At 50.9% G+C, this 23879-nt stretch overlaps 1 protein-coding gene across 4 annotated transcripts in view; it reads right to left on the reverse strand.

Moving 5' to 3' along the window:
* VAV2 (vav guanine nucleotide exchange factor 2) overlaps positions 1 to 23879 on the reverse strand; it is a 152714-nt gene that overhangs the window by 48109 nt on the left and 80726 nt on the right. For all 4 annotated transcript variants that reach the window (XM_075717071.1, XM_075717070.1, XM_075717068.1 and 1 more), the window contains exon 3: positions 3383 to 3441. In XM_075717071.1, coding sequence (XP_075573186.1) covers positions 3383 to 3441 — 59 coding nt within the window. The remainder of the gene's footprint in view (positions 1 to 3382; positions 3442 to 23879) is intronic.

The raw sequence follows: 23879 nt of genomic DNA on the forward strand, positions 1-23879 counted from the left end.
TGATGGGCAACGCTACAGAATGAGGATCTTTTCTTTGTCCCCACACGCAGCCCTGTAAAACAACGCACGGATGAAAACCCCAGGAAAAGGGTATTATCGCATTACTGCAGAACCCCTGCTCCCAAACGAGATCAAAAGGCAGCGCTGCCGAAGGCTGCCTGCGCCCACGCGAGCAGGCAGGTCTCCTCTCCCACAAGCCGGGGGAACAAAGGCATTTCACACCTCCCCGTTTCTGAGAGGGGAAAAATCAGACATACAAAACTAAGGGATTTGCCCAGGGCCACGTACGGCACCTGGGGCAGAGCCAAGATCCAAACGTAGTTTCACACATCCGCCTTCCCTTCAGCATATGTCTTTACCCACAAAACCGTCTTTCCTCTGAACGCCTTAAATAAAGACAGGAAATGTGCCTTTTTCTAGGAGGCAGTGATAAGCCTCTTATCATCGAGGGTCTTCCTATACACAGGGCACTATCCAAAAAATAACCCAGTGCGGTGGTGGTGGTCCTTGCACCTACACGCTTCTTTAATTCGTGGGGAAACCTCGTCCGTGCTGTTTGCACAAACAGCCTCGTGCAGAGAGAAATCTATTTTTGCAATCATTAGAGACGTCGCCTGCTAGGAGGTAAGTCAGCGATGCACCGTGCCGGAGGGTGACACCGTTTTCTGCAGGACTTCTGAAACCTGCGACTGGGACTAGAACAGAGCAGGAGGAGGAAAGACGGAGCACAGGCTGTAGCTACAGCTGCGATAAATTAAGCCCAGCTTTAGTAGCGTGCTGCAAACAAAACACTGCATTCAAGATCATTTTTTGCCATGTTTTGCTGCTCGTAGCTTGTTCCTTGGAAGAAACACTCTGTCATCTCAGCATAGCTATCCTGATAGCTATCTGATTTACTCTGTGAAACAGGGTTTCTCTGGCAAGGTTCATGTATTCAGAAATTATTAGACAGAAAGACTATTTTTTTTTTTTCGCTGAATAGCATACAAGATTGATTTTTATTTTTCTACCCTGCATGCCATGAAACTTATTTAAGGACAAGTAATAGGCTTGGGGATTTATTTCATCCTTAATTTGCGTGCTTCTGAAGTCTTAGACCCCAAAATAGGGGTTGGAGCAGAGCCACATTCATGCTATGGGGCTGAAGACCATACCATCCGTAATACCATCCTAATTGCACTGTGTTTACCACGTTTTTAAGCACCGTGCCTAAGCCAACAAGACTGTTCCTATTTATTTCAATGGCAGCATCTTCACTGGGGGAGGGAAGGGTAGGGACCCCGACCATCGGTGGGGACCCTACTGAGCTGCGGGGCAGCGGTGGCCGACGTGGCCGGTCCCTTCAGGGAGCCAGAGCTGCTGCTGGTTCCCACAGCTTAAATTAATTCATCTGAGATTCGTTTCTGTCATTGAGGCTTTTGTGATGGTGTAGCAAGAAATCACCTAATGAAAAGGAAAAAACGTGCAGCAAGAGACAAAGGGAGGGCTCTCTGCCTGCAGGGGACAGCGGCGATGGGAAGGGACACCCCCGGGGTGTATTTTCCAGCTAATGGCAGCGACAGCGTTTTCTCTTCCTGCAGAGCTGGCAATGGGGTGGAGGAGCAGGGTTAACGCGCAAGAAAACAGAGTTAGAAGCAAAGACCCACTAAGCTTTGCGCTATTCTTGTGTGATTACGGTGCCAAAGGCTTCCAAGATAAGGGATTTTAGTGGGAACCGTAAATGCTGGTTGTAAAATGAATGAGAAAAAGCCGCATATCCACAAGAATAGCAAAGCCTCCCTGCTCCTGGCTCCCAGCTATCGCCCAACCCACCACTCCTGGCAGCGGGAGACCTCAACAGAAACGCCAGTGATTCAGCCAAAGCCTTCCCAGAGGACGGCCAGCTCGTTCATCCTCTGAACTGACACCAGGACCTCCCTGCGTAGGGAAGGGCTTTGCCAGGGGTGACACATCCGTCCTCTTCCAGCCATGCCCCGAGGCTCAAACCCAGCCCTTGCGAATGCATTGCAGCTTATGCACGTGGGTTCCCCATCACTCCTTGACTCCAAACGCCTTGGATGTTCTTTTCCATTAAAATAATAATCACTGCAGGCTTCTCCAGGACTCAGGGCTATCCTTAATAATAAATAGGCCTTAACTTACAGCACATCTTTATTCCTCAAACCTTCGCCCCCCTGAATCATCCTCCAGTCCTGGTGGGGTCTGTCAGATTTACGTTTAACAGATGGGAAGGCTCCGAGTTTGTTTAACACGTGAAAAGCTGTTCCCCTCCAGCAATATCAGTGCAGTGAAGGCGGTGAAAATAAGTTCAAACAGTGGAAATCCTGGCGTAGGGTGGTGGGCAGGGGCAGCGGGGCTGGAAGTAAAGCCGGGGCCACATCCAGCCCACGTCCCCACGCCCCGGCTGTGGCTGGCCCCGGGATGCTGCCGCAGCCCAATGCCATGCTACGCCCTGACCGGAACGGCAACAAGACACGTTCTGCGGAGAAAAGCAAAAGTGTTCTACAGCTGGGAAAAAAAGCACAACCCCCTCAAAAAAGGAGGAAAGGTACTTTAGGCGGAGGTACTTTATAACTCTTCCCAGTTACATCTGTGCTCCTAATGAGAAGATGTTGCCAAATTAATAATAAAAATGCATGCTAGCAAGAAAACCAATTGCAAACCAATTTGGCAGGGAATTGAACAAAGACCAGCATAACAGCTCCGCTTAATAGGGCTGTCTGCTGTTTTTAATTCCTTCTCCATCGCTCCTTCAATTAGCAGAGGAGGAGCAGCCCCGGCAGCAGGGCAGCCCACCCCGGGTGCCAGGGCCAGGTTACTTATTAACCCCATTACCCACTCAGCACTAATGGGCCTTTGTCAAAGCCAGGAAGACATTTCCCAGCTGCTAGTGACTGAAAGGCCACCTGGGCGCTTCTGCACAGACCGGGGAGCAGGGCAGGTGACGGATGGGGACAGCGGGGTGACCCCACAGCTCCGCGGGCAGGGCAAAAGGGACGGGCATTGCTGGCTTTCCTGGGGTGCCGGTCCCCAGCTGCACAGCCCCTGCAGAGGGGAGCTGAGCAAAACCCCCAGCAAGTGACACTAAAACCCACCCTGCTACCCTCCCCAGCAGGCATACTGCACACAACTTGTTACATTTTCACTTATTTTATTTGTAAACTACTCCTGTGCAGCTGGGGAGGTGCTTTTACAAGCACCCTGCCTACATAGCAAAGGCATCCTTGACGTCTGTTTAACCCTCATCTACCCCAACCGTATCAACCCTAATCTACCCCAACCGTATTAATGCTTCTAAAGACTCTGATGTGACTGAACACTAGGAATATGGATAGGGAGAGAGAGAAACATCATTTGAAGCATCATATTGAAAGGATCTTACCTAATTCCTTTGGTTTGAGCAATACTGTGGAAGGAGAGTCTGGATACTGCAGAGATCACCTGGAAACAAGAGAAAAAGATGCTGGTGTGCTTACTGAAGACAAGAGGAAGGTTTGGTGGGAACTCGAGGGCCCACAGCCCGGTATTTGGACCGGAACGCCCACTGAAATGGATGTGCCCCAGTCCCCCCATCGGTCTCACAGCACATCGCCATCAGGGTTCGGAGGACACTATCGGTGCAAACACCGCTTTCGGTTTTACCACTGAGCACAAAAGACATTTAACCCTCAGCTACAAAGATACCCATTCAACAGCGTCATCCGAGGAAACTCCATCCCGCCGCTCAAATAATGCATCCACACCTGCTCCAACACGTTCCACGCAACGCTGAGAACCATTGAAAAAAAACCCTCTCGTTTTGTATTTTATTACAAAAGGTTTATAACGCCTTTCGTCTCTCCCCACACAAAATGATCTTATTGAGCAAACTTGCCAAGACTGAACGGTTTTGACGTCTCGCATTGCAATAAAGATGCATCATGAGTTTGTCAGAGGTGAGCGCAGACCGTCGCCCTTTTCTGGCGGAAAACAGCCAGAAGTGATTCAACAACAAAATATTTTCATCGGCATCGGAATCAGGAACAGTAAAGCCACCAGCTTTTTCTGAAAACTCGCATTTTTTATGGATGTTTTAATTGCTACGCAGAATTTTCAATGAAGGCAAACAAAGAATGGTTTTAGTCCCTTATAGATCTAAAACACGTTTTACTCCTGCTTATATTCATCGTTTCAAAGCTCGACTGAAAAAACAAACCTATTGTTTTTGGACTGGTTTCCCGTCCACTGGAATGAACAGAGATGCCTGCATCCCGGACACAGATAAAGGACTTTTTGAGCGGTCCCTGCTGCCCAGGGCCCCCAGCTCTCCTCCAGGCATGCAAACCCCAACATCGTTGCGGGGGCTGTGACCGTCTGGAGCCGCCCTGCACCCAACCCAACCGTGAGGCACCCGTTAGCGCTGCTTTCTTTAGGGACTGCGTGCCGTCCCATGCAGGGATGCTTCCCCGGCTTGCTAAGCACCTTCGGATCAGTCACCCAGGGCAGCACGTGCCCTCAGTGAGTAGTGCCTGACCTCTCCCGCGACTGCCGCTGGTACTCGAAGCCTCTCTCCCTCCCACGGCATCACCCCAGAACGCCAGAGTCGAATCAAGGATCCTGATGCAATTCTGCGAGAGGCACGCAAGCACCAGGCTCGTTTCGGGGGATGCATGCATGCAGCTCCCCGGGATTGCCCTGGAGCCTGAGCATCTCCTGCTGCAGCAGATCCCAGGCATCCTGCTCCAAGCTCTGTCTTCTTCCCCACTTCTGTGACCTTCATCCCTCTAATTGCTCCAGGACCATTTTCTCTTACCACTGCCATGAATTCCAGCCTGGCTGTCGCCTGCCAGTGCCCCACACGTGGACCTGAAGCCAGGGCAGCGACAAAGGAGCTGCCCCAGTTTGGCATGTACTGGTTGACTTTCACACGGAGAACAGAGATGCTGAATTATCCAACAAGGCCAACAAGAGTCCGTCAATGTCAACACTTGGCCAAGTTTCTCCCTGGTATAAAATTGTCACTAATGAGAGTTCAATGCAGAAAGGAGCTCCAGAGCAAGAGGGAATTTTCCTTGCACCTCGGGCGCTTTATTGCCCCCACACAATGCTTCTAGCAAAAAAGGGCTTCACCAAAGCATCCCTCTGCGTCTTTTTTTTTTTTTTTTTTTTTAAGATGTTGCCCCTGACAGTTCCCTCTAAGCAGAAGACATGGTTAAGGTCTGGGTTTTTTTTAATTAGACAAAGCATTACTTTTGCTACTGTTGTCATGAGCATATTTTGGCCTATTTCTCACTCTCCAGAGCCCATCTGGATAGCTACCAGACCACCACCCTTTACACCCCTGGTTTTACCGGCATGCCCTGAAGCCACTGTTTACAGACCAGAATTACTGTGCAACTCGAAGAGAAACTGTAAACTTTCTCAAGCAGAAATTTAGTGCCACGAACGTTAAGGCAGCCAAGTTCCCCATTTTACTGTAATCTAACACAAAAAGCAGCGAGGAGAAAGGTTGGTCGCTTCTGGAAAAGATGCTTCAGCCACGTGCTCTCCCGCCAGCGAGCCGCAAGCTCCCCGTGCCAGCCGGCGAGATTCCCACCTCCATTTCGGGGAGGTGCTAAAGCAAGCCTGGCTCTCTGAGTCCCTCTCACACCCCAATCTCTGGCCGGTCTCTCGTGTGCTCTGGCTTTGAGGAGCTTCAAGAAAAGACGTGGCTTCTGGTAATGTCACGCTTCAATGAGCAAACTTGTTCCGGGGAAAGCGAAAGGGGCTGAGCCCCCGTGGAAAGAGAAGGCAGCCCTGCCTGCGAGCTCCACGCAAACCATGTCCCTCCCAAAAGTACACGCTGTCATTTCAGTCTGCATTTTTAAATAAGGTTGGCTTTGCCTTTAGAAATGACATGAACAGCAACAGGAGAAAGCAGGTTAAAACACAACCAGGAGTGGAAGAAATCAGGTCTCACACCCAAAATCGTCAACAATTTAAAAGACCACTCCGGGCATGTTATTAAATCTCTCTGTGCTGCCGTCTCCCGCCTCTAAAATTCTCCCCAGTTTGGGAGAGGAGGTGGCACTGAGTTCATTAGCATCCACGAAAGGCTCCAGGGCTCGTCAAGGCAGAGCTGCGGCGCAGAGCATCGCTGCCGGCGAGCGGCACCGGCAAACGCCGAGCCCCAACGGGGTGCGGAGGCTGGAGAGGCAGCTGGCAGCCCCCGGCCCCGCTCCACGGGGCTTAAAATAGTCCAAGGGAAGTCCTAGACTGATTGAATGAGTCTCTTCTGCGGTCTATTATTAGACTTACAAAGTACAAAAATCAGTTTATGAATCAGACAGTTATACCGCAGGGTTTGACTTCCAGGGAAATTTAAGAGAAAAGCGCACTGTTCTCTACGCCAACAATTTTTGCTTTGTTCTTTGATGAAAAGCCCCAAGCGCTGAACATCCTGGCACATCAAAGCCCGGGACCTGGTTCCAGCAAGGAGCCAGCACGCACAGACGCGCTTGCCTACGCTTAAGCTCCCGAATCGATGCTCACGTACGTAGGCGAAGCCGCTCACTTGGAGGGATCAGGTACAAAGAGCCTCTACGAAGCTCAGCATCGCCGAAAGCGAGACTGCGCAGTAACCGTCCCATTATCAGGGAGTATTTTTCCAACAACAACTCCTGCTAAGGCGTAGCCAAGAGCAAGGAAAGCAAAGTGCAACCCCAGCTCCTCGTGCAGCTCCTGCGCTCCAGCCTGCCAGCCCCCAGCCAGGGAAGTGCTTAAGCATGCGTTTAAGGATAAGTAATCCTCTCAATTTCAACAGGATTAAACAACATTCTTAAAAGTAAGTCAATCCTTAAGTGTTCGCTAAACTGTGTCTCATTTTCCCTCTAAAGCAGCTTCTTATTTGCAGAGAAACCCAGTAATGTTTCCTGCCACTCCCAGCTCTCGTCTTCTATTAGGCCAGGCAGGATCCGCGCCGTTAGGCACCCACGCAGCAGCTGGCACGAGGGGTCCCTGATCTCATCTGGGGTTTTTCGTTGCTTCTGCAATACAAGGCCATATTAATACAACTAATACAGATATGTGTCATGGTTTAGCCCCAGCCAGCAGCTCAGCACCACGCAGCCGCTCGCTCATTCCCCCTACCCTGGTGGGATGGGGGAGAGAATCGGAGGAGTCAGAGTGAGAAACACTCCCGGGTTGAGATAAGAACGGTTTAATAATTGAAATAAAGTAAAATAGTAATGATAATAGTAACAATAAAATAATAACAATAAAATAATAATAATAATAATAATAATAATAATAATAATAATAATAATAATAATAATAATATACGAAGCAAATTATGCACAATGCAATTGCTCACCACCCGCTGACCGATACCCAGACAGCTCCCGAGCAGCAATCGCTGCTCCCCAGCCAACCCCCCCCCAGTTTCTATACTGCCCATGACGCCGTATGGTATGGAATAGCCCTTGGGGCAGTTTGGATCAACTGTTCTGGCTGTGCCCCCTCCCAGTTTCTTGTGCACCTGGCAGAGCATGGGAAGCTGAAAAGTCCTTGACTAGCAGAAGCAGTACTTAGCAACTAAAACATCGGTGTGTTATCAACATTCTTCTCATTCTAAATCCAAAACGCAGCACTGTGCCTGCTACTAGGAAGAAAATTAACTCTATCCCAGCTGAAACCAGGACAATATGACATTCAGTGGAATTCTAGTTCACTGGTTATTTACACCTCCCCTTTCTGTTATGGCAGCCAGCAAATGCAAACGCTTTGTTTCCCAAGGCAGATGGTATAACCAAAAAAGATTTCCTGCCACGGGGTATCAGTTCCCTTCAGGTTTACGCTGATTATTTCATAAGCTCAGACCTTTGGATTTCCCCTCTTAAAAACTAACCCGCTGCTCAAAACTGGGAATCCAGTAGAACCGAGGCTGCTGCATCCTGGGAGCGCTCCTGGAGCTCACCGGAGCCGTGAGCAATAGCTTCCCAATGTGCTGGTCCCTTGAACCGCGCTCGAGAAGGCTACAATGACCAAAACCCATCGCAGCCGATGCCGTGCCACCGCACCAGCTGGGACAGCGCTGGGGCTCTCCCGGCCCCATCCCGGGGCAGCGATGTCCTGGGAAAACGCACCCTGCTCAGCACCGGCAGAGGAGAGGGTTAGCAAAGTCATTTCAACGCGTTGCTTGGGAAAAGTGTACTTTATCTGTGTGTTTGTCTTCCAGGAGAAGGAGGGCTGTAGGCTTAAACGACAGATTATTATTATTATTATTATTACTTCTTCACCCACTTCTCAAGGCAATTTCCTCCAGGAAAACTGCGTTCAGCATGCAAATATTACCATAAAAGCTACATATAACATCCTGCTGACAAGCAGATGCCAGAAATGGAGCTATAAAGGTATGCAGTGCCTGTGATGTACGGACAGACTTTCTCTACAGTCGACCTGCAAAGGGTTAGCGGGAAATTTCTGGTGGTTTCCCCGTGCAAGGTGAGGGATGCCCTTCGCATTCCTGATGTTCCAGTTTGCCTTGTATTTTTAGACACGCGCTAAATCCAACCACCCAGCTGACGATTTACCCACCGGCATGCGGCACGGGATGAGATCATTGCTGTGAATCAACAGAACCAGAAGGAGAGCACGAGGGCCGTGCACGTGATTTGAGAGGCTGAGCATCAGAGGTCTCATGGAGACCCTGATTTCAACAGGCACCAGGTTCTGCACTTCTTGGGAAAAAGGGAGGCGGGGGAGGGGGGAATCAAGTCTCAAACTGTGTTCCTCACACTCACTGGTCACTTTGCAAGAAACCCAGCTAAGCAAAGAAATGGAATTTTTTAGAAGAAAAGAAAACCTAAAACCTCCACACCACCACCATAAGAAATCCACCACTTTTCTTCTTCCTTTCTACCAACACTTCCTTTCAGGAATTATAGCTTTAAAAATAAAGCAAACCAAAAAGTAAATTATTATGCTTACTGCTCTCCTATTTCCTCCAGCATTGTTTATTGCTGATGGTATCTCTGTGCATCTAGAAAACTTTCAAATAAACTCTCTCCTTATTTGAAAAAACAAACTGACCCAGCTGGGCTGGAGCACACTTTGCGTACAAGGAACTCGGCAGCTCTCCGCGCTCTGCGAGCGTGCCTGCAGAGCCCGAGCGAGCTGCAGGGGTTGCTGCCAGGATCACAGCCCATGCCAAGCCCCAGCAAGGTCACGCGTTCCCAGAACAAGCAAATATTTACTTCTAAGCAAATCAGGAGCTTTGCACAGTGGTGATAAGTCTGGGCAGAGACCTTGATGTTGCCACCTTGGCGCATACCCTCCTGGGGGTGGGGAAGGCGGTTTCAGAGCATGAAATTACACGCAGTAATTTTCTGGTTTGCCCCTAAACTCATGAAGGGCCAAAAAAAAAAAAAAATCCAAACATCCCCAGCCTCTGTGTGGGCAGAAACCTGACCCTAAATTCAGAGACAAGCTGGCTAAATTATTGCAGAGCTGGATAATGGCATCCAATAGTAAAAACAGCGATATGAAGAGTCCCAGGGACAAGGCTGCTAAAATAAAAGCAGCCATGAGAGCAAGCAGGATTTGCCCCAGTTGCCTCCAGTTTGCGGTGCTGGAGAACCCCGTATTTCCTCCCACCGCTGCACTGGTGCACGTGGCACTGGCCGGTCAGCTCGTGTTTGCCCTTCCCCACCTGCTGAGGAGCGTTCCCTGCCCACCTGGGGCATTTCCCAGCGCTTTCCACCCAGCTGCACACACACACACACACACACACACACACCGGGGCTGTGCACAACCAGGATCTGGGATTTGCAAACCAGGGTGTCACCAGCAGTTTCCAGCCTCCCATCTCCTCCGTTTGCATATGCCTCTTCCACGATTCATACCGCGGCTAGCCCAGCCCTGCAAAGTCAGTGTAGCCCAGCCCCGAGTGGGAGAGCCAACACAAAACACAACCTGCTCGCTCTGCAGCAATTATTTGTGCTCCGTGCATGCTATCGCCTAGTGCATAAACCTGCAAGACCTTACAGCATGTGTGCAGCGAGCAAATTAAACAAATTAAACCTAGAGCTGCCTTCCAGCCCTCTCCCCGGACACTGCGCAAGCCGCGGCTGTTGCCACTCAAGCATCCCCCAGATGTTGCTGGGAATTCCTTAAATCAACATCTCCCGAACAACCCAGTACCTGAGAAGAGCATCGCTGTACGTGGCTACAGCAGGAGAGCGGCAGCCCCCGGCCAGGCAGGAGGAAATCAGCCTGTGGTGATTTATTTCCTTAGGATGCCAAGGGCAGGCAGAGCCCTCTTATGGGATCAAATCAGTTTGAGTTTCCTGGGCTCTCTCCTCTCAGCTGGATTTCAGCCACCCAGCTGGCAGCTGAGGACAAGGGTTATGAAATAATAATCCATTTGGACAACTGGATCGTGCCTGTCCAGGTCGGATATGCCTGCCCGAACTGTTTCCCCTGCAGCTCCTCTCCGCCTGCCCAGGGATGCCACGGCTTTGCCTCCCATTCTGCCGGGCAGAAAAGCAACGTGCCGGGGAAGAGTGGTGTTTGCTGGCGTGCAGCGTTTGGAGAGGCACCAGCTGAGCGGATTTTGGCCGATACATATTTGATAAGGAATTTAAATCAAAGCCAGGGCAGTTGTCCCGTGACGGTGTGTCCGTGGCAGGCTTCTCTCCCCGTATTTCACTACAAGGACCATGCAACAGATTGGGAACTCCGTGATGGAGGTATGGTAGAGCCTCTTCCTTCCTCCAACAAATACCCATTCCAGGGATCCTTGACTGCCACTGCCTTTTGGTTTACTGCAATATCAGCAACTTGTGACATTGTTATGGAGCTGCAGGTGAGCTTCAGAGCACCCATCAAATCACAGGAGATGGAAGAACCAGAAATGTAAAACAAAACCCATTTGCCAGAGCAGGTGGGGAACAACAGAAGTGCCCAGCTTCCAGCACCCCTCTGGGTTTGCTGCTCCCTTGGCCTCAAAGATGCGTGTGCAGCATTAAGCGCGGTTTGCAGGGAAGTATTAAGTATCCAAAAAACCCCAACAGTGGTTCGGTGGAGAGCTGGCCAGGGATGCTAGGACCACGTGCCTCACCAGGGCTGGACTGCTGGGCTAGACTTCCAATCTGCAAACTGGACGCAGGAAAACCAGGTACAAGCTGGATTTTGCTTCTCGAGTTCAGCAAGGAAGGCTGGACATACACGCTCTTTCTTTTTCTAAGGGGATCCTTGGTCATGGAAGTAGCAAAGCGTTAAAAATCTCAAGTGAACATCTGTGACACTCTAGTCCCCGAGACCTCTTAGCCGCAGTTCAGAGTGCCCGTGTCAGGCTGTGTTCTGGTTACTGCTGCGTTCCAGGGATGAGTGATTACACCTCGCCAGATAATGAGGTTAAGCCCTCTAACGAGGGCCCATCGTCAGAGATGCGCTTTCCAGGAGAAAGCATCTTTACCAAACCCAAAAACCCCTCTGAGAAAGCACGAGGAACACGCGCCAAGGTTTTGCATTATTTCCTTACGAGGCAGCTGGGGAGGGAGAGACTCCCCCAGCAAGGCTGCCTTCGCAGGAGCATTTACCAACAAAAAGCTGGAGTATGTACAGCAATTTTCACAGATCTGACTAAAAAGGTCTAAAACGCATTCCCAGCCAGCCTGGCAGTCCACGCAGCGTTTGGGCACCAGAAGCATTTCCCATGCCCATGGCTCTGCTCCCCAGGGTCCCGGCACCGAGCCCCGCCGGCGGCACGGGACAGGGGTGAGCCTCACCACGCTGGGGAGGGAGCCCAGAGCACCCATGTCCCAGTCCTGAAACCCTTTCCAGTTGCAATCTGTAGCTGTGCTTGCTGTAACTGCAAATGAAACGAAAGCCCAAAGCGCCCCGAGAAACAGGAGGAGTTGGGCAAAAATTGGTCTGATGCAAAATGGTCATCCCCAAGCAGAAGGGAGAAAATCCCCAAGTGAGCAGAGAGGGAGCAAAGGGGAGAAGCAGAATTTTCTGTTTTTCTCCTGGCTCCTGTGCTCCCCATGGTGCCGCTGGCACTGCCAGCAGCTCTCCAGGGAGCAAGCTCCATCCGCAGATCAATCCCAGATGACAAATTACACTAGAAAAGAGGAGAGGAACAGGACCCTGGGAAGAGAAAGGAAAGGGGGTTTCTGAACCTGATCCTCAGCCGCCGTAAAATCACCCCCACTCCCGTCGGCTGCTCTGATTTACAGCCCAGCCCCTGTAGCAGGGCTCTGATAACTTGGGACCCCGATAACTCCAGGGCTCCGGGCAGCTCCTCCGCTTCCAGAGCACCGCTGCGCCGTGAAGCCCATCAGCTGTAATGAGCTGCTCTAAGCACCGCTGCCATTCCACTGTATGTATTTGGTTGGTCTTTTTAAACCAGGGTTACTAAATCCAGCATTATTTTGCATTAAACTCATGATTTGGTCACATTACGTGTTGGGGATGCAAATAGTAAGTCACTGGCAAAGCCTCTGCTGATTTCCAGTGGGAACAGGACTTGTATCATTTGAACATGATACATGAGCAATTTGGGGCCGGGATAATGTCTGCTATCGTGTAGCCTTACAGCAGTGGGCAGTCATTGCAAAGCCAGCAACATCCCCTGATGAGGAGTAACTCATGTGGATTTATAGCTACTGGGAGAAAAGCTCTGCGCTGTATTACACCGTCATAAGCTTCGCAGATGCGCACACGTCCTCTCCCATATTTAAGAGACCAATCTGTTTTCCTGTTACGGAACAGCTGAGTATCAGAGGGAACATTGTCACACATCTCTGAGGGGACTCTAAGCCCCGATATCTGTGGGTAGGGAGGTGTCTGCACTCCTCCATCCCCTCTGCGCTACGGATGTCCCCATCCCACAGCAAACGCACCGAGCCAGGTCCAAGGCAGAGCAGGGTTCCTTGCCTCCTCAGGACACGGAGACGATGCAAAGGCAAGGGAGGGCAGAAGCAAAGCAACCCGACGCAGAAGCACCGAGAGCTGCAAAGAAGCCCGACTGCGGTCTCGCTGTGCCGCTCCCCACACCGCCCACGACTCCCAAGCACAGAAATTAATGCCCTGAAACTATAGTGCTTTCTTTACGCTGCCGAGTTCCTTTAATACAACAGCAATAAATACTTATTCTGCTACTTAATGGCCTCTCTCCTCCGACACGGATGCTGAGCTGCTGTCTCGTTCGGTTACTTTTACTATCACTATCTGATAGCTTGGCAATGACTAGAGCGAGGAGCTGGCTGTGATGGGACTTTAAAAGCCTGGGGGGTGGGGGGAACCCAAGCAGTTTTCCAAGCGAGCTAACACCAAACCCAGCAGACACAAACTGAGAAAGTGCCTTGTTGCTGTGCCTCCAGCTGAACACGGCAATAGAGATTTCCTTTGATGGCCCCGAAACACTCGAATCGGCAAGCTCAGCCCTTAGGGAGAGCTCAGCAGCACCCAAGGGTGCTGATGAGAGCTCAGGGCACAGGGTGAGAGGACAGCGAGGACCACGCTCAGCAAAGCCACTAGTTTGGGGCAAACTCGATAGCGTGGTAGGTGCTGCCACACGGCATGCCCCAGACACTCTGGGCTTGGAGAAAGCTCAAACACAAAGCCCAGGCAAGGGCATGGCCCGCAGGAAGCTCTGGGTGAAGCAGAGCAACTGGTTTCCTGTAAACGGCGGGGATTCACGGGGCACAGATGAGCTGCGCCTGCTGCAAACACACCCAGCTGCATGCGAGCTGCTGCACGCTTCCCTCCCGTCCCCTGCTCCCCGCTCCAGGGTGAGGACGAGCCTAGCCCGTACGAGGGCTCGGAGAGACGCTGCCTCTGCAAGCATCTCTGCCGGGCAGGAGAAAACAGAAGAGAGAGTACAATTGCATCTTTATGCATCCACCACTGGGACTGAGCAAGACAGACCCGGTGCTATTGCAAAGGTCCTGGCTAAGGGTGGGTCCGACGATGAGCTTGCCCATGGCAGCAGACTACGAGAGGGTCCCCGGGCCCTCTGGGAACAGCCAGGCACATCTAGTCCTCCAACACCCAGCACTGCTGCTGAACAGGAAAAAAAAAAATCAAGCGCTCAGCAGGAGGTGCAGGGTTGAGTGGCCATGCACACCTCCGCCTCCCACAAAATGCCCTCCTGCATCTCCACTGCTTTCCCCGGCTCAGCTTGGCCCCGTTCACTTTTCACAGAACTTGCAAATAATCGGAAATAAGACAACTGTTAAACACTAGCATAAGAAAGGAAGGAAAACGAAAAGCCTTGATACCCAAAAACTATTTATGGGAAAAGCTTGTTAGCACCTCTGAATGCTGATTTGGAAATGAGTGATTAGCCTGTGCCACAACTGTGGGGTTTAAGGTAACACCAGCCAATCTCACATTTCTGCGTGATACAGAACAGCATTAATTAAATACTAAGCTAAACTCTTTCAGCACCGGTGTGCAGCAACGTGTGAAACTGAAACCGAGGATCAGAGGGATGTGTGATTAAACACCAGGCTGGCTGGATGCTCCATCTCTCCATGGCACTCGACGTACGGAAGGCAGAGAGCCCGTTCTTCGGTTGTCAGAGATGGCCATCAAACACCCCTATGGGACAGACCACAGGAGATCCAGCCCAGACTGACTTGAGCAGAGGAACTGTCCTGTCTTAGGTTTCAGAAGGCAGAGGAGAAGGATGCAATGTTTCGCACATGTTGATCTTGAGATTTTAATTTTATCCACGCATATGCACATCTCTGTGACTCACAGGGCCTTCTGGAGAGCTGCCCTTGCATCTCTCTCCCTCTGGAAGTATCTCCCCGTGTCTTCCTGGGGCTCCAAGGTGCCACCACTGCCCGGGGGTGCTGCATCACCTCCCCAGCTTTGCCCAGCACCATGACCCCTCGTTTCTCATGCAATCCCAGTGCGTCCCAGCACACACTGGCTTTGCTGACCTGTGAAGCACAAGTCAGTCAAATTTTGCCTTTGCTTAGAGCAATAATGGGATCTACTGGGGCAAAGGGAGCCAGCAAGGAAACCAAGAGCTTCATTTTTATTGCAGCTGGGATTTCAGCATCCTCCTGACAGAAGCCCAGAGACAAGGAGGATTCCCAAAAGCGCCTGAGCACCGGGAGTCTGAGCTGAGGGCTGGCTGCTTTCCTCCGGACCAAGGATATTACAAAATTGCCTCTGTATAAAAAATGCAGCACGTAACTGGAGAAGGTTTATTTGCATAGCTCTGTAATAGTTACAAAAGCTGGCTACAGAAGCATGTCCTTCGGGAAACAAAGGTAATGAAGCCAGGGAACTATGCTTTCCTGGAAACTGGGGGCGGAGGAATGGGGAACGCAACAAACAAACTGGCTAAAGCAGGAGTTTGGTTCAGGTCCCTGGAGCAGACAACCAGGTGAGCACGCAGTCACCGAGCGAACCTCCCCAGCCGGCTGCGCTGGCTCCATCGGCACGGCACTGGCACGTGCCGGAGCTCCTCGCCTCCACACCCCAACATGGCCCCGCTCCATCCGGCCAAGCTGGCTCCTTCCCTCTGCCCCCAGTTAACGTCGGCAGTGGATCCCTAATGAACCTGGAAAGATGCCGAGAGCTGAGCAGAAGAGGACGCGGCGTGGCGGGGAGGCAGGGAGCTGGGCACAGCCGCACGTTCCCCTTGCCAGCCGGGCACGACAGCAAAGACACATCGACTGGGGAGCTCTGCCATTAGCTTACCCCAAAAGGACCTAAGAGGAATCAATCAGCCTTTAAAGGAGAAAGAAAAATGAGTTGCTGGCTGGGTATATGGGGGGCACGCAAGGCCAGGACAGCCCTTCTCTCTCAAAATCTAACCCAGCATCCCAAATGGCAGAGAGCAGGTTTCCCCGATGCGTCTCCTTGCCGCGCAGCCCTCGCCGTGTTCGGACAAGATGCACGATGTTGTACTACAAGGGTTCTTGTCGCACAGATAAACACCTGCCTTCGATTTCTGTGAGCAAGTAGACATGCAACAGTACTAATGTTCCCAGCACACCCAACTTCCCACTGATGCATCCTGGGCTCTGGGACAGCCCTGCGGATATTAGCGGCGCGGGCTGACCTTGGGACACCAGCTTATGCTCCTCCAGCATTCCTGGATCATCACGGTCACACAGTTATCACTGAGCAGTAACAAGGTGCCCAAATGAAACGCAGCAGCTCTGCCCAGTTTTGGTACACGGAAAGCAGCGTTCGGAAAGCATGGCCGTACCATCCTGCATCATATCTGAAGCCCCCCCAGAGCAGTAGGGAGAAATGCAATTACACTTCTAAAAAAAAAATTGTGCCTAAAAGCAAGACCAGGGAACTCAACCAAGTCCTCAAGTGCCAGTCTGAGCAGTCACTGTTTTGAAAGTAGTCTCCCACAGTTTACTCACTCCTCCCTTCTAAAATCTTCCTGGTTTTTTCCAGAAAAAGGATCCCTGCGTAAGCCTAGCTGCTCAGAAGCCGCGCAACGCCCTCCTGCTCCGCAAAGCAGACATCCGCCACCCCGCCTGTACCGCAGGTTTGCAGCGCTTTGCAAGGAATCTGCTGCTAAACGGATGCCTTCCCTCCCCGCTGCCCCGCCGCCTTCTGTGCGGAGAAGTGACAATCAGGTAGGAAAACTTTGAAGGAATTAGCTCAAGCGTGGGAAGACGTGAAACACGTAGGAGGACGTGGGTGCTAACAGCCCCGACCTCAGCTTGTGCAAACTGGCAGAGTCTCTGCTGAAAGCCAGCAAGCTGTGCTGACTTACACCCGCTGGGCGCTTGGCCCTTCACGCTTTGAAGAGGAGCAGGAACAGAGGAGGAAGGGAAAAAAAAAAAACCCTTAAACACTAATTAGCTTAAAATGCTGGTAAACAGATTTGCACAGGCGGTCTGCAAAGCTCTGACCACAGCGGCTAATTGGGGCACGCTGGGTTGCCGGCAGAGTTCCGCTTGCGTCGCCTCGCGTTGTCACGTGGGACCGGCCACAAAGACACCTTGTGCCAAGGTATTTGAGCACGGGGAAGAAAACACCAGCAGAATCATTTCCATGCAAGGGAGGGAGAAATGTCGCCGGCTGATAGCAGCGTTCATCGTGCCTTTGTGTTTCCAGGCAGTCCAAACCCTGGCCCTGCTACTCTGGATCTCTCCAGGGTTTGGAAGATCCTGGAAAAGCATCTCTGTCTTGCCCCCAGGGCTTGGAGCCTACCTTGTGCTCCAAGGGTGGTTGTAATTGTCACATCTGTGCTATGCATGGATACAATCATCAGAAGAATTCAGGGGAAAGTGTCCCGCAGCCGGCTCCTGATTCCAGAGCACTGAGGCAAGTATCAGAAATGACAGGATGGCCAAGCCATTACGCTACAAAAAGCGGCTCCAGGCAGAGAGGTGTTTCTCTTACGCCATGGGGAACACCAGGACAAGGCTGAACTCCAGCCAGAACTAGCTCCTCCTGCTCAACATTTGAATTCAGGCAGCTTTAGTTAAGTTTTCTCCCCAACTTGCAGGGCACCTGCTCCACAAACTCATCCCCTCCTCATGCTTAAGGGCTCAGGGACCTTCACTGACCCCAGTCGGTAACTCATGATGCCCGAAGTCATTCACCTAAGCAAAATCCCTCATCTTGTGACTCAAAAAGAGCCACCCAAGCCCTCCCGGGGGTAAAGCCCCCATCAGAGGTGGCAGTTCCTACAGGGACTATTTGCACCCTAAGTGCAAGCATTGCCCAGCACAGGCAGAGCACGGAAAACCAGCAGCACGCGTTAATTCAGGGTGGTAGGAGCTGAGACAGGCACGTGGCTCTGCTCACATCATGCCAACCTTCATGAGGTGTCCCCAGACCCTAAGTTTTGCTTTGGACCGGACTCTAAATTAAAAAGTTGCAAGCTAGGCCAACACACCGTCATCTCGGCCCTTTAATCAGCTCTGCCTTGAGGTACCCGAGTGAATTCCAGCCAAGGGGATTGCAAAGGCTCCTGCAGCCCCGGGGAGGGACGGTGCCTTTGCACAGCACGCGGCAAGGAGAGGCTCTCCCACAAAAGCATCCCCCCCCTCCCCCAGTATTGATTGGATTTATTGAAACAGATGGAAAAAACAGCTGTCATGCAAAACACGGATAGCCAAACCTGCTTCCGAGAAACTGGCTTACGTCTGTATTACGTTTAATCCCTTTTGATCAAGGCCTTGGATGTAAGCAGAAACTATTACAGATTTTTACATACCTTTAAGTCCCCATTTCCGCTCTGCTCTGAAATGGAGTTGGGCGGTCAGAGAAAAACAGATGGAGCACAAAAAGAGAGGTTTAGGAACATTTTGCATGTGCAGGAGAAATTGGAAGCATCCATATGAAACCAATCCGCTCGCACAATGGTAATTTACCTACTGAAGAGAGAGGGCTTGAAATTCTCCTCGGCTTATTTCCTTCATCTTTATTCCAGCTGCTAAAGAAAAAAATGCAGCAGTATTAAAAAAACCACTACAGAAAGTGTTAAAAAGCCAGTTCTTTGCATTTTGCAGAGCCCCCTGACTTCTGGCATGGCCACGGCATCCAGACATGTGTTTCTCCAATGAATTTTAAATCCCTTCCAGCCCCAGAGCAGTAGCACAGACAGGAGTTGCCCACACCAGGAGCTGGATATGCAGGAGCAGCTACAAAGCCCATCTGCAGACCACGGACGGGTTTGTCTCTCCCTGCCACATCGAGGATTTTTGGCTCGGAGGGTCAGACCGCAGCCTCGCCGTCCCACCGAATAAAAATACAGGATCCTGCTTCAAGCTCGAGGCACCTGCGGGTTAATGCTCCAGAGACTGCCGCGGTCCAAGCCTCCGAAGGCAGAAGAAGCTTTTCCGCTCATTTCTCAGGCTTTGAGCCCTGGGTGCATCCTGCAGCCGTACCGTAATCGCAACCTGGGGGGCTGCCCTCAGGCAGGGCCCCCGTGCTACCTGCAAAGCGTCAGTCTCTGCCCCGGGGAGCTTCATGAAGCAGAGCCCCTCATAAAACCCTTCTGCAGCAGCATGAGCAGCAGCTAAACCATCACAAGCTGTTTGAGCCTAGCCGCGTTTCACAAACTGGTAGAAAACTCGCTTAAGCTCAAAGAAATTCCTGTAATACTAAAATACACAAAAGAGGTAGGAGGTAATAGGAGTTTTTCAAGCATACTGTAAAAGGCAGCTTTTCGAATTGGGTTGGAATTGCTGCTTTGATTTGTTCAAAGCTGGAACGGCGCATTTGCAGGGATGCAGGACCTTTCCCACCAAAGCTGCTTTCCCCGCAGCTACGCAGAGTCAGGGCTTGTAGCCAGAATCCCATGTGGGTCGACAGACCTGTGGGCTGCTCCAAGCTTTCCATGCAGGTACACATCCCCCCCGCATGAAACATTTCCACTTTCACAGCTTGGAGTTTAAAAGAAGCAGGGGAAAAAAGCCCGGAAGAGAAGGAAGCTGCAGAAGAACTTGATGTGCTGGGAAAAAAACCAGCTGATGACCTCCCGAGCCATGTGCTCCGGGAATACACAACCTGCCGGGTTCAGCCCCGGGTGCTGATGCGGGAGAGGGCTGGGGCTCTCCGCTGCCCGCACACCCCTGCCTGAGCACCTCGAAACACAAAGCAACATCAAACAGAAACAGAAAGGGAGAACAGTAGGAAGCGAAGCACAGGAATGCAAGCGTAAACTTTATTTCATTAGCGCTAACCTTCTCCTAGACTCCAGAGAGGAGGCAAGCACCTTGTAAACTTCGGGGTTTTATTATTAGCACAAGCTGGCTGGCCAAGCAAAATTCCCCAAAGCCACCCAGGTCTCAGCCCGCCTGGGACCGGCACTAACATGCCTGTTAAACGTTATCTCCAATTCTCCAGCCGCTGGCGACACTTGGACTCGCAGCCGAAGCCCATCACGTTACCAGGGGCTGCTCCGTGACCCTGAAAACTGCTCCTCAAGCTGAGGCATCCCTGAGTGCTACCAAGCTCCTGGCTTCATCTCAGATTATGCGTAAATACAAGGCCCTGGTTTCATACGGAACTAATAACCTTCAAAAAGATCACCTCGAGCACGCTCCCAGCAGTTCAAGTGTGGGGCACAAGGAAGCAAACATCTCCCTGTCTAGTCTCATGAAACATTAATTCCGGTTATGACTTGTTTTAAAACAAGAGCACCCACCCTTTCCTCGTTGCCTTCACTGAGCTTGAAGAGGCTCTCCAATCTCACAAATCCAGGTTTAGGCACAGAAGCAAACAGGGAATCATTTACCCAGCGCCTATGCTGCTCTGTGAATCTCTGCGAGCATCCAAGCAAGTCGGGAAAACAAGACACACGAACTTCCGCTCTCCAGCATTGCAAATTTGGCTGCTCTTATCTTCCCTTTCCTCTAAGGAAAGGAAGGAGCAATGCAGGATGCTGCTCACGGAGGCAGGCAGGCAGAGGGCACGGAAAATTTCACATCAGAAACAAACATCTAATTCTTCCAGGCCATTGAGAATCAATTAAAAGCACCACGAGCACAGGCATTTCCAGTACAGAGCTGTCTGGTTCCACACTAAAGCCATCACAAGGAATTTACTGCTCTTGAAATAGAAAAGAAATCCAAAGCTGCAGGATGCTCCGCTCTGGTTGAACCTTTAGGTGCTCCACACCAGACAATAAGGAGAAACCCCTCGCACGCGTGCGCCTGCCTGTTTCCATCCACTGGTTTTCGCCGTCCCTCCCTGCCCTGCACACCCAAGCTGGAGAGAAGACGCGCCAACAGCACGCTGCTGGCCCGACCCTTCAGTCGGCATTAGTCGGTCGGACATCTCGGTCACTCCTTACACGTCTCAAAAGCGTCACCTCTGGGTTTCCCTGCAGACATGGAAAGCGACATTCCCGATTCCTAGAAGAACAGGCAGCCACCAGTAACCACACCGAGCTGATCAGAAGAGCAAAGGCCGGGAGGATGCGAGACGGCTGCTCTGTGCACCACGTCCCTGCTGCCCGCGACGCGGGGGGAGAGCAGAAGTATCTCACCCAAAAAAAGCTACTTGGCTGACGTTTCTAGCACCAGCAGCAAGGCAAGCAGAAATGCATTGTTCTCATCTACCTTCTCAACAGAAGACATGATTTTTTTTTTTTTTTTTCCCCTAAATCATTTTGCATTCACGGTGCTGAAACCAAACCAGGATGACTCCAAGCAGTTCAGAGCAGCGAGGAGAAATTCCCAGCTCCTGATGTGAGGTCAGGGATAACACCTTTTTCTATGGGTTTGCGTCGTTCGGGGTGGGAGGAAAATCCAAATGTTGAAATTCTTACTCTGCAAGCCTGAGAGCTACAAGCAGGGGCCAGTGCTGAGTATCAGAGCAAGGGACACGCTCCTGATTTTGGTGCTCTTCTCATTGCACAATTCCTGCCCAACTTCCCAGGAACTGAACCATTTCAAAAGAAAGAGGCTAACCTGGGAAAGGACCGCTCGTACCAGGCTTACAAATCCTACCAAGAGCATCTCTTTTTGCAATTATTAGATGGTTTATACAAATTAAGCCTCTTAAGATTGTGCAATGCAGTAGGAAAGCCAAGACGGCCGTGCGCAGTAAGGATGCTACTCCTCCTCTTCCCTGCCCTCCCCAGAATGAGATAAAGGGATTCTTTTTTATTTTTGTACATACCCTGCTTCGCTCCTGAAAAGCTGCTGGTGGAACACCTTCCAGAAATAAATGTTATTTTAGAAATAAAAAAGGGTTTTCCAGCAATAATATTCTGACTGCAGAAATAATGGTCGGTTCCCCTCTGATTTGCTACTCAAAGGATGGTTCTCAAAATAGCAAACACTGACTTCCCCAGAACCATGATTAACCAGAAGCATCAGCAGAGCTTTTCAAACACAACTTGCTATTCAGAGCATCCTCCCACCCCGCAGGCAGGCCAGTTCCCATGCCGGGCTCTCCGGAAAAGCCCAGTGCAGCCGCAGAGAGGATGGCACCGCACACGCCGGCTGTGCCACTGGATAAAGACCTCTGACACTTACAGCTACATTTTTTTCCATGGCTTAATTCCAATATGTCAATTCATCTGTTTACGCCTGCAGAAAGGCAGGAGCCTGGGGCTGATGGAGAAGCAAGCCACAGGTAGCTTTCCAGAGACGCTGATAGTCAGAAACTACCTCCCTTCCTCATATACTGTAAGGGTGGATAAATATACTCATAAAGTGCTTTGATTTGACTGAATATGTTAAATTTAGTCTTCGCTCTGCCTCTGCAGACGGCACATTTATGGCTGTGTGGGTGACAAGCACGCATCACTCACAGCATACTGCAAACTGGCGTATAAAAGAACTGCAGTGAAAGATATCCAAAATATTGGCTCCCTTAGCGGGGTGTGCACGGTCACAGCTCACAAATTACAGTGCGGAAGGGAAGCTGGATGGATTTCCACGGTCACTACTGTACAGAGGGCGAGACAAGATGATCTAAAGGTCCCTTCAGACCTAACAAATCCATACAGCTGGGGGGAAAAAAAAAATAAAAAAAAAAATCACAGATTAGATCTTGGCTGCCTCCAAGAAAAAAAGGAAAGAAAGAGTCAGGCATGATGTTTTCAGTCAATGATTTAAGGAACGTAAATAGCTTTGTCAAAGACACTCAGGCAGATTCCCCAGCTGGATCCTCCACCATGAGCTCAGCTTCGCTCTTAGAACCTGCAGCGTATCAGGATGGCTTTAAAACAGCAGGAAAAGCAAACTGGCGAGCCCTGGTTCCGCTGGAGGTGGGTGGAAAACGTCGGGAAGGGAGCGCTTGCACCCCAAGGGAACAAGATCCCGACGGCCCCGGCGCAGCTCCCGCTCTCCCCGGCTCGGCGTGCGGCGCTGGGAGAGTTACATCAGCTGCTGGGATGATACAGTGCGACTCCGAAAGCGTCACCAGCTGTTTATCTACTGCTAAAATGTGCATGTTTAAAAATTAATAGGAACAGATTGAGCAAGTGTGGAACACGCAGAAACCAGAAGCTTCGAGGAGTTTCAACATGCAATGTTAAAATCGCATGGGCTGTAAAGAGCGAGCTCCAGCCCCGTTACAGGAAAGAAATGCCAAAAATACACGCACATAATCACATGTTCATCCAGACAGAGGGAAACGCAGCTCTAACCACCCCATGCTCTTTCTTCCAGCCCTTTAATCAGACATTAGAGACAAAGAGCAGCCGGACAGCACTGTGGTCAGCCTTGGGTTGCAGGGGGGAGGACAAAAAAAGGGCTCTATCTGTGTTAATACAGGCTCACGTCAACACGGACCACAGCCAGTATTAAGGGCTCCGGTTTTGAATGCACGTCGCTGACAAAAGGTCATCAATTTTGCAGGAAGATGGATGCGCGCCCTTGACGACGCCCTGCGCAAGAGGGAACGGAGGGTCCCCAGCAGCCGCGTCGTGCATTTACTAACAGGCTAAGATGGGAGAAAATACAGCAAAAAAGGAACAGGAATTACAGGTCGCAGAAGGGCAGGTCTGCAGAGCTCTGGACAGCGTTATAAATAACAGCCAACACCTAAAACTGCATCCCAAAGCCCCACTCATGCAAATCTGAAGATGAGATCAGAGCAACCATTAGAGAAATAACTGCTGCCACAGTAGGTATGAGCAGGTTGGTAACGGAGCTTCACAGAAAACTTCTCCCTGAAGCGCCTGTCCGGAACAGCGATATTTTGCAATAAAACAGGTGAAGCTGGTTTCAGTCCAGTGAAGCTCCTGGAAATGTCTGACAAGTATTTACTCGTAGTAAGGGAAGGGAACAGGAAACTAATATTTGTTCTTAGTTGGCTCTCTTGAAACTTTCTTACTAGCAGCAAGACCAGCGAGAGCACATTTCACTTGGAGGTTGAAGTCTTACTGACTTCGCCGCAGCTAACAAGCCAAGCGACCGAGGTTACCATCGCACACAGCATTTTATGTAGCATGAAACCCAAAA

This window comes from Pelecanus crispus, chromosome 9, assembly GCF_030463565.1.
Source record: "Pelecanus crispus isolate bPelCri1 chromosome 9, bPelCri1.pri, whole genome shotgun sequence".
NCBI lineage: Eukaryota > Metazoa > Chordata > Aves > Pelecaniformes > Pelecanidae > Pelecanus > Pelecanus crispus.